The sequence below is a fragment of the Dipodomys merriami genome, unplaced genomic scaffold, assembly GCF_024711535.1.
Source record: "Dipodomys merriami isolate MVZ:Mamm:240054 unplaced genomic scaffold, mDipMer1.0.p SCAF_27, whole genome shotgun sequence".
NCBI lineage: Eukaryota > Metazoa > Chordata > Mammalia > Rodentia > Heteromyidae > Dipodomys > Dipodomys merriami.
The window spans coordinates 5,245,824-5,259,782 of record NW_027204159.1 but is presented as its reverse complement, the minus strand read 5'-3'; the positions used below and the strand labels follow the sequence as shown (position 1 = coordinate 5,259,782).

General features: G+C 39.6%; 1 protein-coding gene across 5 annotated transcripts in view; it reads left to right on the top strand.

Annotated features, from left to right (window-relative positions):
- Fam13b (family with sequence similarity 13 member B) overlaps positions 1 to 13,959 on the top strand; it is a 70,233-nt gene that overhangs the window by 49,858 nt on the left and 6,416 nt on the right. For all 5 annotated transcript variants that reach the window (XM_070036070.1, XM_070036066.1, XM_070036068.1 and 2 more), the window contains 6 exons: positions 197 to 407; positions 1,640 to 1,769; positions 2,370 to 2,451; positions 4,343 to 4,572; positions 12,825 to 12,908; positions 13,094 to 13,189. In XM_070036070.1, coding sequence (XP_069892171.1) covers positions 197 to 407; positions 1,640 to 1,769; positions 2,370 to 2,451; positions 4,343 to 4,572; positions 12,825 to 12,908; positions 13,094 to 13,189 — 833 coding nt within the window. The remainder of the gene's footprint in view (positions 1 to 196; positions 408 to 1,639; positions 1,770 to 2,369; positions 2,452 to 4,342; positions 4,573 to 12,824; positions 12,909 to 13,093; positions 13,190 to 13,959) is intronic.

Here is a 13,959-nt window from a genome sequence, read left to right as displayed (position 1 = left end):
TTAGGATTAAAATCTAAAGGACTTGACCATGTCTTTCCTTGCTTTGCCACTGGGTTCAGAAGTTTAAGGTAAATTTAAATTTAAGGTATAGCTCCTTGTGAAAATAGAATATAGGGTAAAATAATGAGACTTGGATAATTATAAACATAACAGTAGGCATTATAAAGATTCTGATATCTCTTGTGTTGTTTTACAGAGCCATTTCCTGCTTTTAAGTCTTGGCAGGAAGATTCTGAGTCTGGAGAAGCTCAGCTGTCTCCACAAGCTGGAAGAATGAATCATCATCCTTTGGAAGAGGATTGTCCCCCAGTACTATCACATCGAAGTTTAGATTTTGGGCAAAGCCAGCGTTTTCTGCATGATCCAGAAATGCTAGATTCTTCATCTAAAGCACTTTCTTTTGCTCGGTATATGATTTTATGCGTTTTAAGAGGCAATTCCTGTTATGTGCCCAGGTCCTCTGGGGGATTCCAGGCCTATAGTTCAAAGCCTTTTTCCTATTTTCTCTAAGTATTTTTGTAGGCCTATAGTTCAAAGCCTTTTTCCTATTTTCTCTAAGTATTTTTGTAATTTTTTCTCCCTGCTATTCTGAGTTCATTGAGTTATATGTAGTGCTTAGGGTTTGCTATCACATAGACATTTCCTCATTATTTCTCATTCATTATTCCAGAATCCTGAATGGAAACCAGCATATACAACTGATCTGTTCCTAATTTATTTTTCAATTTTTTAGTTGTTGTTGATTGTGGAGCTTGAACTCTAGGCCTGGGCTCTGTCCCCTGTCCCTGAGCTCAAGGCAAGTGCTCTACCACCACCTGAGTCACAGTGCCACTTCCGGTTTTCTGGTGGTTAATTGGAAATAATAGTCTCACAAACTTTCCTTCCTGGGCTGGCTTTGAACTGTGATCCTCAGATCTCAGCCTCCTGAGTAGCTAGAATTAAAGGCATGAGCCTCCGGCACCCAGCTGTTCCTAATTTTTTTTAAAGCAATTGTACAAGGGTTTCAATTTGTTCATAGTGTTTTTGTTAAATTTGATTCTCAAAGTCAAATCTTTTTGTCCTCCACAGTTTTTTAATACTTTAAAGTCCTTTGAGCTTCTAAATGTCTTCGCTTCTTTTTGTCAAGAAAGCTTTAAATGATTCCAAATTCTCTTCTTCACCACTTAGATTAGCCAATTTTGTGGTCTGTAATAGTATTATTAACTGTTAGTATTCTTTATTAACTGTTCAGTGTTAGGAATTCAGTTTTACTTTGTGCTTGTGTGCATGTGTATGTGTGACGTGCGCGCACATGCGCATGTGTGCTGATACTGGGGCTTGAACTGAGGACTTGGGAGTTCTCACTTGGCTTTTTCACTTAAGGTTGGTACTCCACCACTTGAGATACATCTCCACTTCTGGCTTTTTGCTGGTTAATTGGAGAAAAGAGTCTCATGGGATTTTCTGCCACTGTCTTTGGACTGAGGTCCTCAGATCTCAGCCTCTTGTGTAGCTAGGATTACAAGCTCCATCAGGAAGTGTCTGGCATAAATTCATCAGTAAGGTATACTTCCTTTTAATAGTAATCTATCAAGACAATAAGTGATAAAACATTGATAGTTGTAAAGGTAATACATACTGTTACACTGTTTCAATTCAGGATTCGAAGATCATCCTTTGGTTTAAAAGATGAAAAAAGAGAAGATAGAACACCTTACCAATTGGTTAAGAAACTTCAGAAAAAAATCAGACAATTTGAGGAACAGTTTGAAAGGGAAAGAAATAGCAAGGTAAGTTTTTAACATAGATTTAAAGCTAGAGTAATATTAGAACTATGAGGAGGATCTTTATAGAGAGCATTAGTGTAGCCCTGATAGATGTAGTAACAAATCTGAGATAACTAAAGAAAATTTTGATAATTAAAAGTCTGAGAACAAATGGATTTTTAGGCTTTTGGATTCTAAGCAAGTGTTCTTACCATTGTAACATTGTCTCTTTATATTTCTACTGGCAGAACAGCTTTTAGAATTTCTAAAGCAAAATACTTTGACAAGTCATATTTTTGCTATTTCTGCTTTATCAGAAATAAAAAAGAGAAGAGGAAAAGCAAGGGAGGGTGGGAGAAAAAGAATCTGTGCTTTAATAATTAGAACATGTGAAGTTGAATGAGGCCTAAATATTTGAAGACAGACCCATGTTCAAAAGTGATTTCCCAGTTGAAAAAGCTTCTTTGAAAGAGGATGTGCTTAATATCCTGCCCTAGCTCATGAATAGAAATGAAGTGTAAATGAATTATGTGCTGTAGAAACCATAAAATACTATTTGGGCATAAAAGAACATAATAATTGCTTATCTCGAATGTCAGTGATAATTGCTTTATAATTTTTCAGCCCTCCTACAGTGATATTGCAGCCAACCCAAAGGTTTTAAAATGGATGACAGAGCTTACCAAACTGCGGAAGCAAATTAAAGGTATAACATGCCATTTTGTAATATATTTGCATTTCTTTTTTTCTTTCTTTCTTTCTTTCTTTCTTTCTTTTTTTTTTTTTTTTTTTTACCAGTCCTAGGGCTTGAATTCAGTGCCAGGGCACTGTCCTTGAACTTCTTTTGCTCAAGGCTAAGCACTCTACCACTAGAGCCATAACACCACCTCCAGCCTTTTCTGTTTATGTGTTACTGAGGAATTGAACCTAGTGCTTCATGCATTCTAGTAAGGACTCTACCACTGAGTCACCTTCCCAGCCCTTGCATGTAATTTTACATATGCTGGTACTGGGGCTTGAACTCAGAGCCTTCTGCTGCTGCTGCTTAAACACCCCTTCCCCCAAGACTGGCATACCACTTGAATTTACTCTTCTATTTCTAGCTTTTAGCTGGCTAATTAGAGATGAGTCTCTTCAAATTTGTCTGCCTGGGGGTGCTGGCTTTGAACTTCAATTCTCAGATCTCAGCCTTCTGAGCAACTAAGATTATAGGAGTGACCTAGCACCAACTAACACAGTTTTTCAGCACAAGTATGCATTTGTGTTCTTTCATTGTAAACTATTCTTTTCAAATAGTTTTCCTTTGTGTTTATTAGTATTCTTTTGAGGATGCCAAAGTTTCGATAGATAGCCCAAGCTTGAAGTTGTGATCCTTCTGCCACAACCTTCCAAGTGCTGGTATTAGAGGTGTATACCACCATGCACAGCTTGTGAATATGCTTTTTTTTTTTTCTTCCAAGCTCCCATACTGGGGCTTGAGTTCAAGGCGTGGGACACTATCCTTTAGCTTTTTTGCTGAAGGCTGGTACTCTCCCACTTGAGCCACAGCTTCACTTCTGACTTGTTACTGGTTAGTTGAATCTCCTGGGCTTTTCTGTCCTGGACAGACTAGCTTTGAACAGTGATCCTCAGATCTCAGCCTTGTGAATAGCTAGGATTACAGGCAGGCAGCCGTTGCCTTAGTTTGGGTCATACATTTTTTTCTTCTGTACTGCGGTCAGGTTCTTTCTATTCCATGTTCAGCTAGAATGATACCATTCAGAAAGATTTTGTTAACCCTTTCTAGTGTAGTTGCTCTTCTACAAAATACTTCTATCACTGTAACATCATTTTTTTTTTTTTGGTGCCCATCCTGGGATTTGAACTGTCGTTGAGCTTTTGTTTCTGTTCTTGTTTTTTTGCATGTGTGCTGTTCTTGGGCTTGAACTAAGAGTGCTATTCCTGAGCTGTTTTGCTCAAAACTAGTGCTCTACCACTTTAAGCCATAGCTTCACTTCCCGCTTTTTGGTGGTTAATTGGAGATAAGAGTCTCACAGACTTTCCTGCCCAGTTTGGCTTTGAACCATGATTTTCAGATCTCTGCCTCCAGAGTAACTCAGATTATAGGCATGAGCTACTGGCATCTGGCCATTTTGTTTTCTTTATAGACTTAAATTCTTTTTTTTTTTTTTTTTTTGGTCAGCGGTGGGGCTTGAACTCAGAGCCTGGGAACTGTCCCTGAGCTCTTCAGCTCTACCATTTTTAATTCACAGCACCACTTCCAGTTTTCTGGTGGTTAACTGGAGAGAAGAGTCTCAAGGACTTTCTTGTCTAGACTGGCTTTAAACTGAGATCCTCTTATCTCACCCTCCTGAGTAGCTAGGATTAAAGACATGAGCTACTGGCACCTAGCTTAGCCTTAGCATTCTTTAAAATGGTTTCATTTGTCAAATTATTTCCTTTTTTTCCTCTTCATGAACAAATACCTGTTTTGTTTACTTAATCTGAGTATCTTTATAGTAAACAAATGTGAATATTGCCGTATATAATTTAAATACTTTGTTTTAGAAATACTTGAGTCTTTGTACTACTAATAATTAATCTGTCCTCTTTTATAGATGCAAAACATAAAGGCTCAGATGGAGAATTTGTACCTCAGACACGACCACGTAGCAATACTCTTCCAAAAAGTTTTGGCTCTTGTCTAGAGCATGAAGATGAAGAGAAGGAAGGTGAAGTCAGAGTCATTCAGAAGGAGAAGAAACAATCTAAAGAAGTAACTCTTGAACTGATTCTGAAAAGACTGAAGGAAAAACGTGTTGAAAGGTGTCTTCCAGAAGATGTTAAGGTAATACCGAACTATAATGTGATTTTTACCCCACGTAGCCTTTAGAATCTGAATCAAAAAAATTGCTACAGCAGTGTGTGAGATAATCTGGGTAGGTTGTATGGATTGTCCACTTCCTAGGTTTGCAAATCGAAAACATGCATTTATCAATACATCATAAATGCTAAATATTTCAGTGGTTAAGTCACAATAATAAAGTTACAAAATTACATTGATTTATGGGAGGTGCAATTAGTAAGATGAATGTGTGTAAAGGACATGAAATGGTGTTGTTTGACTAGTCCTTTTTTGACTGATATAGGTAGATGTGATTGTACCTGTTAAAGTACTAATTTGATATTATTAGAATTAAATGATTATTAGAATTAAATGAATTATTTTTTTAAGTGGTACTAGGTTTGAGTTCCATGTCTTGTACTTGCTCTATCACTTGAACTACAGCTTTAAAATTTTTTGCTTTAGTTATTTTTCATATGATGTCTTGAAAAAGCCTGCAGCTGGCCTAGAATGTTGATCTTCCTGCTGAAGGCCTCCTCAGTAGCTAGGATGACAGACCTGGCTTGTTTTGTTGAGATATGGGATCTCATTAACTCTTTGCCTTGGCTGACTGGGAACCTTATCTTTTTTTTTTTTTTTTTTTGTTGGTCGTGAGGCTTGAACTCTGGGCTTGGGCGCTGTCCCTACGCTCTTCAGCTCAAGGCGAGCACTCTACCACTTGAGCCATAGCACACTTCATGTTTTCTAGTGGTTTATTGGAGATAAGAATCTCTCAGACTTTTCCTGCCCGGGCTGGCTTTGAACCGTGATCCTCAGATCTCAGCTTCCTGAGTGACCAAGATTACAGGTGTGAGCCACTGGCGCCTGGCCTCATCTTTCTTATCTCTGTGCATTCTTAGTATTAAAAAAAAATTTTTTTCCAACTGATCCTTGGGCTTGAACTTGGGGCCTGAGCACTCTCTCTGAGCTTCTTTGGCTCAAGGCTAGCACTCTAACACTTGAGCCACAGTGCCACTTCTGGCTTTTTCTGAGTAGTTTATGTATTTATTTTTTAAATCCCAATGTCTTTAATTTTATTGTCAAGGTGATAACAGAGGGGTTACAGTTACATATGTAAGGTAGTGAGTACATTTCTTGTCCAATTTGTTACCCCCTCATTTTTCTCCTACTTAAGTCCCCCCCTCCCAAAAGTAGTTTAGTGGAGATAAGCGTCTCATGGACTTTCTTGACTAGGCTGGCTTCCAAATAAAATCCTCAGGTCTGACTCCTGAATAGGTAAGATTACAGGTGTGAGCTGCTGGTGCCTGGCTGTGAATTAAATGTTTTGAAGAAGAATTAATCTTGGTCAGTAAAGTGTATATGGAAGGCAACTCAGGTGAAAGCACTTGGCAGCTTAAATCATGTGTCAGAAGAGATTTGCTGGAAGAATGAAGAAGGTAGTTTCAGGTGAATGTTTTGTCTAGGTAATAAATGGTAAGTTCTCCCACAGTTATCTTGACAAGTGTTCTTTCATGTTCTAAATTTTGGAGTTTTGGTTTCCTTTGAATAGTCAATTTCACCTTTCCCTTCTCTCATCTGTTTCTTTTCTTGTTATAGAACAACACTGTCCTTTTCTTATAGGGGATTTGATTGGATTAGCTTTACTCAAATTATAGGTTTAAGGTTAGAACTTGATTGAAATAATAGTAGTAGATAAGCTACTTTGTTATATGGCACCTCCTTTGTACAACTAAAAGATAATTTTTTTAAAAAAAGTATTAGCCTACATTTAGTTATCTACACTAATATAATGACATCATGTTTGTTATAGGAAGATACATTCAATGAACCTTTTAAAAAAATTATTATTATAAAGGTGAGGTATAGAGACGTTATGGTTTCATAAGTCAGGTAATTAGTACATTTCTTTTTGCGTATCACCCCCAAAGAACATCTTTAAACCTCTAATTTCACTGTGATGAAAGACAAAGTAGTAGTAACTAATCCTAGAAATAAGTAGAGTTGTTGGGAATGTAGCTCTATCTCCTGGTTTTGATCCTCAGCATTTCAAGAAACAAAACAACAAAAAGCTGGGCACTGGTGACTCACATCTCTAATCCTAGTGCTACTTAACTGCCTGAGATCTGAGGATCATGGTTGGAAGCCAGCCTGGGCAGGAAAGTCCATAAAAAGTAGAGCTGTAACTCAAATGGTAGAAGTCTAGTCTTGGGTCAGAGAAGCACAGAGACAGTGTCCAGGCCCTGAGTTCAAACACCAGAATCCATGTGAACACAAACACACACAAAATGATAAGTAGAGTTTATTTGACCAGTTGAAAAGTATTCCTGTGGAATATTGATTCATTGAGATGATAATAGGTGATTCTATGGTACAAAGGGGAAGAGTATATGGACAAATAAATTTTGAGAAATTCTGCCTACTCCACCATTTAGAATACTTGAAGATATAAGTATATTTATTGCAGGGTAAAACATTTGCCAACCCAGATGAAGTTATAAGTTGACACTTGGTATTTCTCTTGCATCTTTCCACAGTACTGGCACATGGTTTCCTTATTAGCTTAGGAGATACATTGGGTTATAAAATCTTTGTATATAAATGTCTCTGTGTGTATATTTGTGTTACTAGAAATTTAGGGCAGCTAAGTTGAATTCAGGCAAGAGAGGAAAATAGTAAAGCTAACAGGAAAGTTTATTAGAAAAGAAATATGGCAGAGAAAGGGAATATATGACATAGCCCTTCACCCAATCTCAGCCATCATGAGGTTAAATATGGAGCACTGGAGGTCCTTGACAGCATTCTAATTGGTGGTAGTGCTCCTTTCTGTGCCCTAGAAGGTCAAGGTCCCCAAGATTAAAGTGTTCTGTTCTTATTTCTTTTGTCCTTTCAAAAAATTATTATTTGTGGGGCTGGGAAGGTAGCTCAGTGGTAGAGCGCTTGCCTTGCATGGTCGAGGCCCTGGGTTCGATTCCTCAGCCCCACATAAGCAGAAAGAAAAAAGCCGGAAGTGGCGCTGTGGCTCAAGTGGTAGAGTGCTAGCCTTGAGCTGAAGAACTGAGGGACAGCGCCCAGGCTCAGAGTTCAGGCCCCACTACCGGACCAAAAAAAAAAAAAAAAAAAAAAAATATATATATATATATTATTTGTTATTATAAAGGGGATGTACAGAGGGTTTATATTTATACTAGCCAGGTAAAGAGTACATTTCTTTTTGCTGCTGTTGTTTTTTTTGGTCGTGGGGCTTGAACTCTGCCTGGGTGCTGTCCCTCAGCTCTTCAGCTCAAGGCGAGTGCTCTACCACTTGAGCCACAGGGGCACTTCCAGTTTTCTGTTGGCTTACTGGAGATAAGTCTCATGTATTTTCCTGCCCGGGCTGGCTTTGAACCGTGATCCTCAGATCTCAGCTTCCTGAGCAGTTAGGATTACAGGCATGAGCCACCAGCACCTGTATTACATTTCTTTTTGAATAGTGTTACCCCTTCCCTTCTCTTCCTACCTCTTCCCCCTACAAGTTGTGTAGTCATTTTCAACATACTGTCTAGTGAGAACCCCTGCTACATTTGTTCACCTTTGCAAGTTGAAACAGAGGAGCGCCATGCACTGAAATAGTTGAAGGTCCTTTATTAAAGTTGGTGGTAGAGAGCTGGCTGTTGCCACAAAGGGAAGTTGAGTAGAGTTTTTAAAGGCAGAAAAGCTTAATTGGTGTCAGGGAAGCTAGGTACTGACCAGTTGAGGAGACAATTGGAGCAACAAGGAACCTACCAGAGGAGGTCTTAATTTAACTCCAGATGGCCCTTACAGTGAAACTTCAGGTGGCCCTTTGCTATAAAACTGGGGTTAGGGGAAGGTTAGGTATTTCATTACCCCCTCTAATAGTAATTAATCAAAGCACTGATTTAGCCTTGAGTAATTCTGGTTTGTTAGCTAGGTTTGTCCCTCCATTTCTGTGCCTCCCCTTATACTCCCAAAGACATAAATGAACAAACAGAAAAAGAAAACAAAACAGCAACCCCCTCTCCCCCCCCCAAAAAAAAACCAACAACCCTTGTTTCCATTCCCTGGAGTTCATTTTGATAAATACTATTTTGTATGAGCAGATGCACATAGGCATTGTGCCTTTGTGTTCCTCTTAGAGTATCCTCCTTTGATTGCACTGTGTGTGAATGCTTGGAATCCTGTATAATTTACCATGTCTCAGTGTATTTTAGATCTAGCTTCCACAAATGATAGAAAATGTGCCATTTGTCTCTCTGAGCTTGGCTTACCTCATTTAACATGATTTGTTCTAGGTCCATCCATTTTCCTGCAAATGACATAAAGCTATTTTTTCTAATGGCTTTGTAAAATTCCGTTGTGTATAGGTACCATATTTTTTGGATCCATCTATTGTAGGCTTCTAGGTTGTTTCCACAACTTGGCTACTTTGAGGACTGAAGCAATGAATATGGCTATGCAAGTGTCTTTATGGTTGGTATCTTAGCTTGTGATGTTCTGAGTAGATGTCCAAGAGTGGTATTATAGATAGGTTAGTGTTTTGTTTTCTCTCTTTCTCTTTCTCTCTTTGTCTCTTTCTTTCTGTCATGAGGCTTGAACTCTGGGCCTGGGAGCTATCTTTCAGCTCTTCAGCTCAAGGCGAGCACTCTACCATTTGAGCTATAGCGCCATTTCTGGTTTTCTGGTGTTTATCTGAGATAGGAGTCTCACAGTCTTTCCTGCCTGGGCTGACTTTGAACCTTGATCCTCAGATCTCAGTCTCCTGAGTAGCTAGGATTACAGGTGTGAGCCACCAGTGCCTGGCTTTGTTTTGTCTTCTTTTTGCTGGTCCTGGGGCTTGAACTCTGGGCATGGGCACTGTCCCTGAGCTTCTTTTGCTCAAGGCAAGCACTACCAGCTTTTTTTGAGTAGTTTTTTGGAGTCTCATGGAGTTTCCTGCCCTGGCTGGCTTTGAATCATGATCTTCAGATCTCAGCCTCCTGAGTAGCTCAGATTACAGGTATGAGCCACTGGCACCTGGCTCTATGTTTTGTGTGTGTGTGTGTGTGTGTGTGTGTGTGTGTGTGTGTGTGTGTGTGTGTGTGTGTGTGTGTGTGTGTGTGTGTGTGTGTGTGTGTGTGTGTGTGTGTGTGTGTGTGTGTGTGTGTGTGTGTGTGTACTGGCACCTGGCTCTATGTTTAGTGTGTGTGTGTGTACTGGCACCTGGCTCTATGTTTAGTGTGTGTGTGTGTACTGGCACCTGGCTCTATGTTTTTTTTTTTTGTGTGTGTGTGTGTGTGTGTGTGTGTGTGTGTGTGTGTGTGTGTGTGTGTGTGTGTGTGTGTGTGTGTGTGTGTGTGTGTGTGTGTGTGTGTGTACTGGCACCTGGCTCTATGTTTAGTGTGTGTGTGTGTACTGGCACCTGGCTCTGTTTAGGGTGTGTACTGTGTGAGGGTGTGTACTGTGTGTGTGTGTGTGTGTGTGTGTGTGTGTACTGGCACCTGGCTCTATGTTTAGGGTGTGTGTGTGTGTGTGTGTGTGTGTGTGTGTGTTCCTGAGTAGCTCAGATTACAGGTGTGAGCCACTGGCACCTGGCTCTATGTTTAGGGTGTGTCTGTGTGTCTCCTGGGGCCTGCACTCTGGGCACCTGGCTCTATGTTTAGGGGGTGTGTGTGTGTGTCTCCTGGGGCTTGAACTCTGGGCCTGGTTACTATCTCTCAGCTTAAGGCTAGCGCTCTACTACTTGAGCCACAGGGCCACTTCCAGTTTTCTAGGGATTTATTGGAGATAAGAGTCTCACGGACTTTCCTGCCTGGGCTGGCTTTGAACCATCCTCAGATCTTAACTTCCTTAAGTAGCAAGGATTACAGGCATGAGCCACTGGTGCCTGGCTGTGTTTAGTTTTTTGAGGAACCTCCAGACTGCTGTCCAGAGTGATTGTACCAGTTTACATTCCCACCAATGCAATAGGACTCTTTTCAAATAGTTTATACCAATGCCTTTGAGTTTTAGTGTTTCTCCTACTTCCTCTTACAGTAATTTCAAAGTTTCAAGACTAAGATTTTTTTTTGGGGGGGGGGTCTGGTCGTTGGGCTTGAACTCTGGGTGCTGTCCCTCAACTCTTCAGCTCAAGGCTAGCACTCTACCACTTGAGCCATAGCACCACTTCCGGCATTTTTTCTTTTTGCTTATGTGGTGCTGAGGAATTGAACCCAGGGCCTCAGGCATGCAAGGCAAGTGCTCTACCACTGAGCCACCTTCCCAGCCCCTCAAGACTAAGATTTGAGGTCTGGTTTTTGATCCACTTTTGAGTTGGTATTGTACATGATGACAAACAGAGATCCAATTTTAGTTTTCTGCATCTGGATGCCCACTTTTCCCAACACCAATTATTGAAAAGGCTTTTTTTTCACTGTATATCTTTGATTACCTTATCAAATATCAGATAACTCTATATGGTTTTATTTCCAGGTCTTTTAGTATATTCCATTGATCTTGAGGTCAATTTTTTTGCCAATTTTTTGTGATACCACTAGCATTACTTTTTTCATATACATTTTTAAATTGTTTTCTCTATGTCAGTAAAGAATTTCATTGAGATTTTGATGGGGATTGCATTACATTTGTAGATCATTTGTGGCAGTATGGGCATTTTTTTTTTTTTTTACAATATTCTACCTGTCCATGAACATGCAATTTCCCAATGTCATCTTTCTCCGAATTTTTATAGTGTTATTCTTGGTGGGCAGGCCCACATAGACCTTTTAGCTCAGCAGCTGGCAGATCACTACTAGGGTTGTAACTCAGGTCAGACATTGCCTACTAGTATTCCAGCTCTACTGCCAGTAACCTACATTGGTTCTTTTTTGGTGCTGGTATTCAAGGACTTATGCTTTCTCTCGGCTTTTTCGTTCAAAGTTGGTGTTCTGACACTTGAGCTACACTTGCATTTCCATCTTTTTGCTAGTTAATTGGAAGCTAAGAGTCTTATAAACTTGGAGTAGTTTTTTTTTTTTTTTTTGGTCAGTTAGAGGCTTGAACTCTGGGCTTGGGCGCTGTCCCTGCGCTCTTCAGCTCAAGGCGAGCTCTCTACCACTTGAGCCACAGCGCCACTTCCGGTTTTCTAGTGGTTTATTGGAGATAGGAGTCTCACAGACTTTCCTGCCCGGCTGGCTTTGAACTGCGATCCCTCAGATCTTAGCCTCCCGAGTAGCTAGGATTACAGGCGTGAGCCACCAGTGCCTGGCCTGGAGTAGTTTTGAACTGCAATCTTCAGATCGCAGCCTGAGCAGCTAGGATTACAGATGTGAGCCATCAGCGTCTGGCTCCCTTCTCAGCTTCTTGTCTCAGGGGTTCACCAGTTAAGTCCAGGGCAATGAAGGATGAGTGTAAAGAATTTTATTGAAAAAATAAAGACTGCCACTCTATCCACAGTGTGTTCTCTGCTTGTCTATTTTCTCTTGAAGCAAAAAATGTCTCTGTTACCTCCCCCATTCCCTACTCTCCTCTGCATCTAGTTTTTACACCCTGAGCTGAAGGCTGATTGGTTGCCTCTATTATAATTACATATTCTGGAAGGTAAAATTTTACTTGTGTACCACAATATTCTTAGTTAAGCCCCTTCTGCAGAACCCTCTCCAGAGGGTCATGGAAAGGTTATTGAGACTAGAAGGGGCTAGGGAGGGGTGTAGAGGTAATATGTTCCAAAACAATGTCTGTTGCATCTTGGTTTAGGCTGGTTGAGATGCTGTCCAAGGGCCCAGGTTTTAGTTAATTCACAAGGCCAACCAAAAAATAATTTTTAGGTACCTCTTACATTAATGATAACAAAAGACTATAATAAACATTAAGTGATATGCAATTATGTGTGCATATTAGAGTTAAAATGTGCATATTAAAATTGACTGAAGTATTTTCATTTTACAGAGTAGGGTACTGAATATGAAGAGGTTAAGTAACTTACCAAAAAGTATTTTTGTGCACTGGTAGCTCATGTCTGTAACCCTAGCCACTAAGGAGGCTCAAGTGATAGCAAAAAAGCCGGGGCTCTGAGTTATAGCTTCAGGACCAGCACATACACACAAAAATTAACATCCCTTTAATGGTTTGATTTATACCTAGGTATTGGGCAAAATGTACAATGTTGCTTGTAAATTAATAAGCAGAGAATGAGATATTCTGGAACGCTGATTGTCTATGCTTTCACCCTAATAACTTATATTGCAGGAGTGAGAATAATATTGGTGCCAATGTTTCACTTTTTTTCTCTTCTCTAATTCTAGAAAATGACAAAAGACCATTTAGTAGAAGAGAAAACTTCTCTACAGAAGAGTCTACTTTACTATGAAAGTCAACATGGAAGGCCGGTAATATCTCTTGCTAAAAGAGCATTCATCACTTTTGTGGTCTATATTCTTCAGAAGTGTTTATAAAGCATTGTTTCTTATATTTGGGAGATTGCCTACCTATTTATATAAAATTTATATGGTTTAATCATTTGGATATTTTAAATTTCTTATGATGATGTCACCTATCTTTTTTTTGGCTTTAGGTGACCAGAGAAGAAAGGCACATTGTTAAACCTCTCTATGATAGATACAGACTTGTAAAACAGATGCTGACAAGAGCTAGCATCACTCCTGTCCTTGTAAGTAAATCAAATATTTCTCTAGTTTATTTTACCAAGCTGTAATTGTCAAAAATAACATGCTTTTAGTAGTATATTGGAGAAATACAAAGGTAAGGTAGAAAAAAGGTAATTTTAAAGTTGAGATTAGAGGAAATTAGTGCCTACCACTATTTTCCAGACATTTTCCCCCAACTCCCTATGTGGCTTTGAACTTAGGGCCTCACTCTTGCTAAGTAGGTTCTCTACTACTTGAGCCATGTGGGTATATGTGCATTACTTACAGGTCTAGAACTAGGGCTTTCTCCCTGCTTCTTCTTCATATCTAGTACTGTAGCACTGTAATCACTTTTAATACAGCATTTTTACTAGTTCTTTGGAGATGGAGTCTCTCAAACATTCCTGCTCTAGCTGGGTTTTTGATCCATGATCCTTTAGGTCTCATCCTTCTGAGTAGCCAGGATTACAGGTGTAAGCCACCAACATCTGGCTACCTATAAGCATTTTTACGTATAGTTTATGCTACTGAATCCTAACATGTAAAGTCATAACAGACAGAATATGGTAGTCTTGTAATATGGAGATTCAGGTGGTAATGTGCCCAAAGTTACCTACTTTGCAAGTGACAGCAGTAAAAGGAAGAAACTTGGATCTCACAAGCTCCTCGTTTAGTTTCTTTTTAAATTATGTCTTTGGTTGAGCTCTTAAGTAAGAGAACTGAAGACCAAACTAGCCTGAGTATAAGTCAAGACACTACTGAAAACAAAACAAAAACCTCAGTAGACCAAATA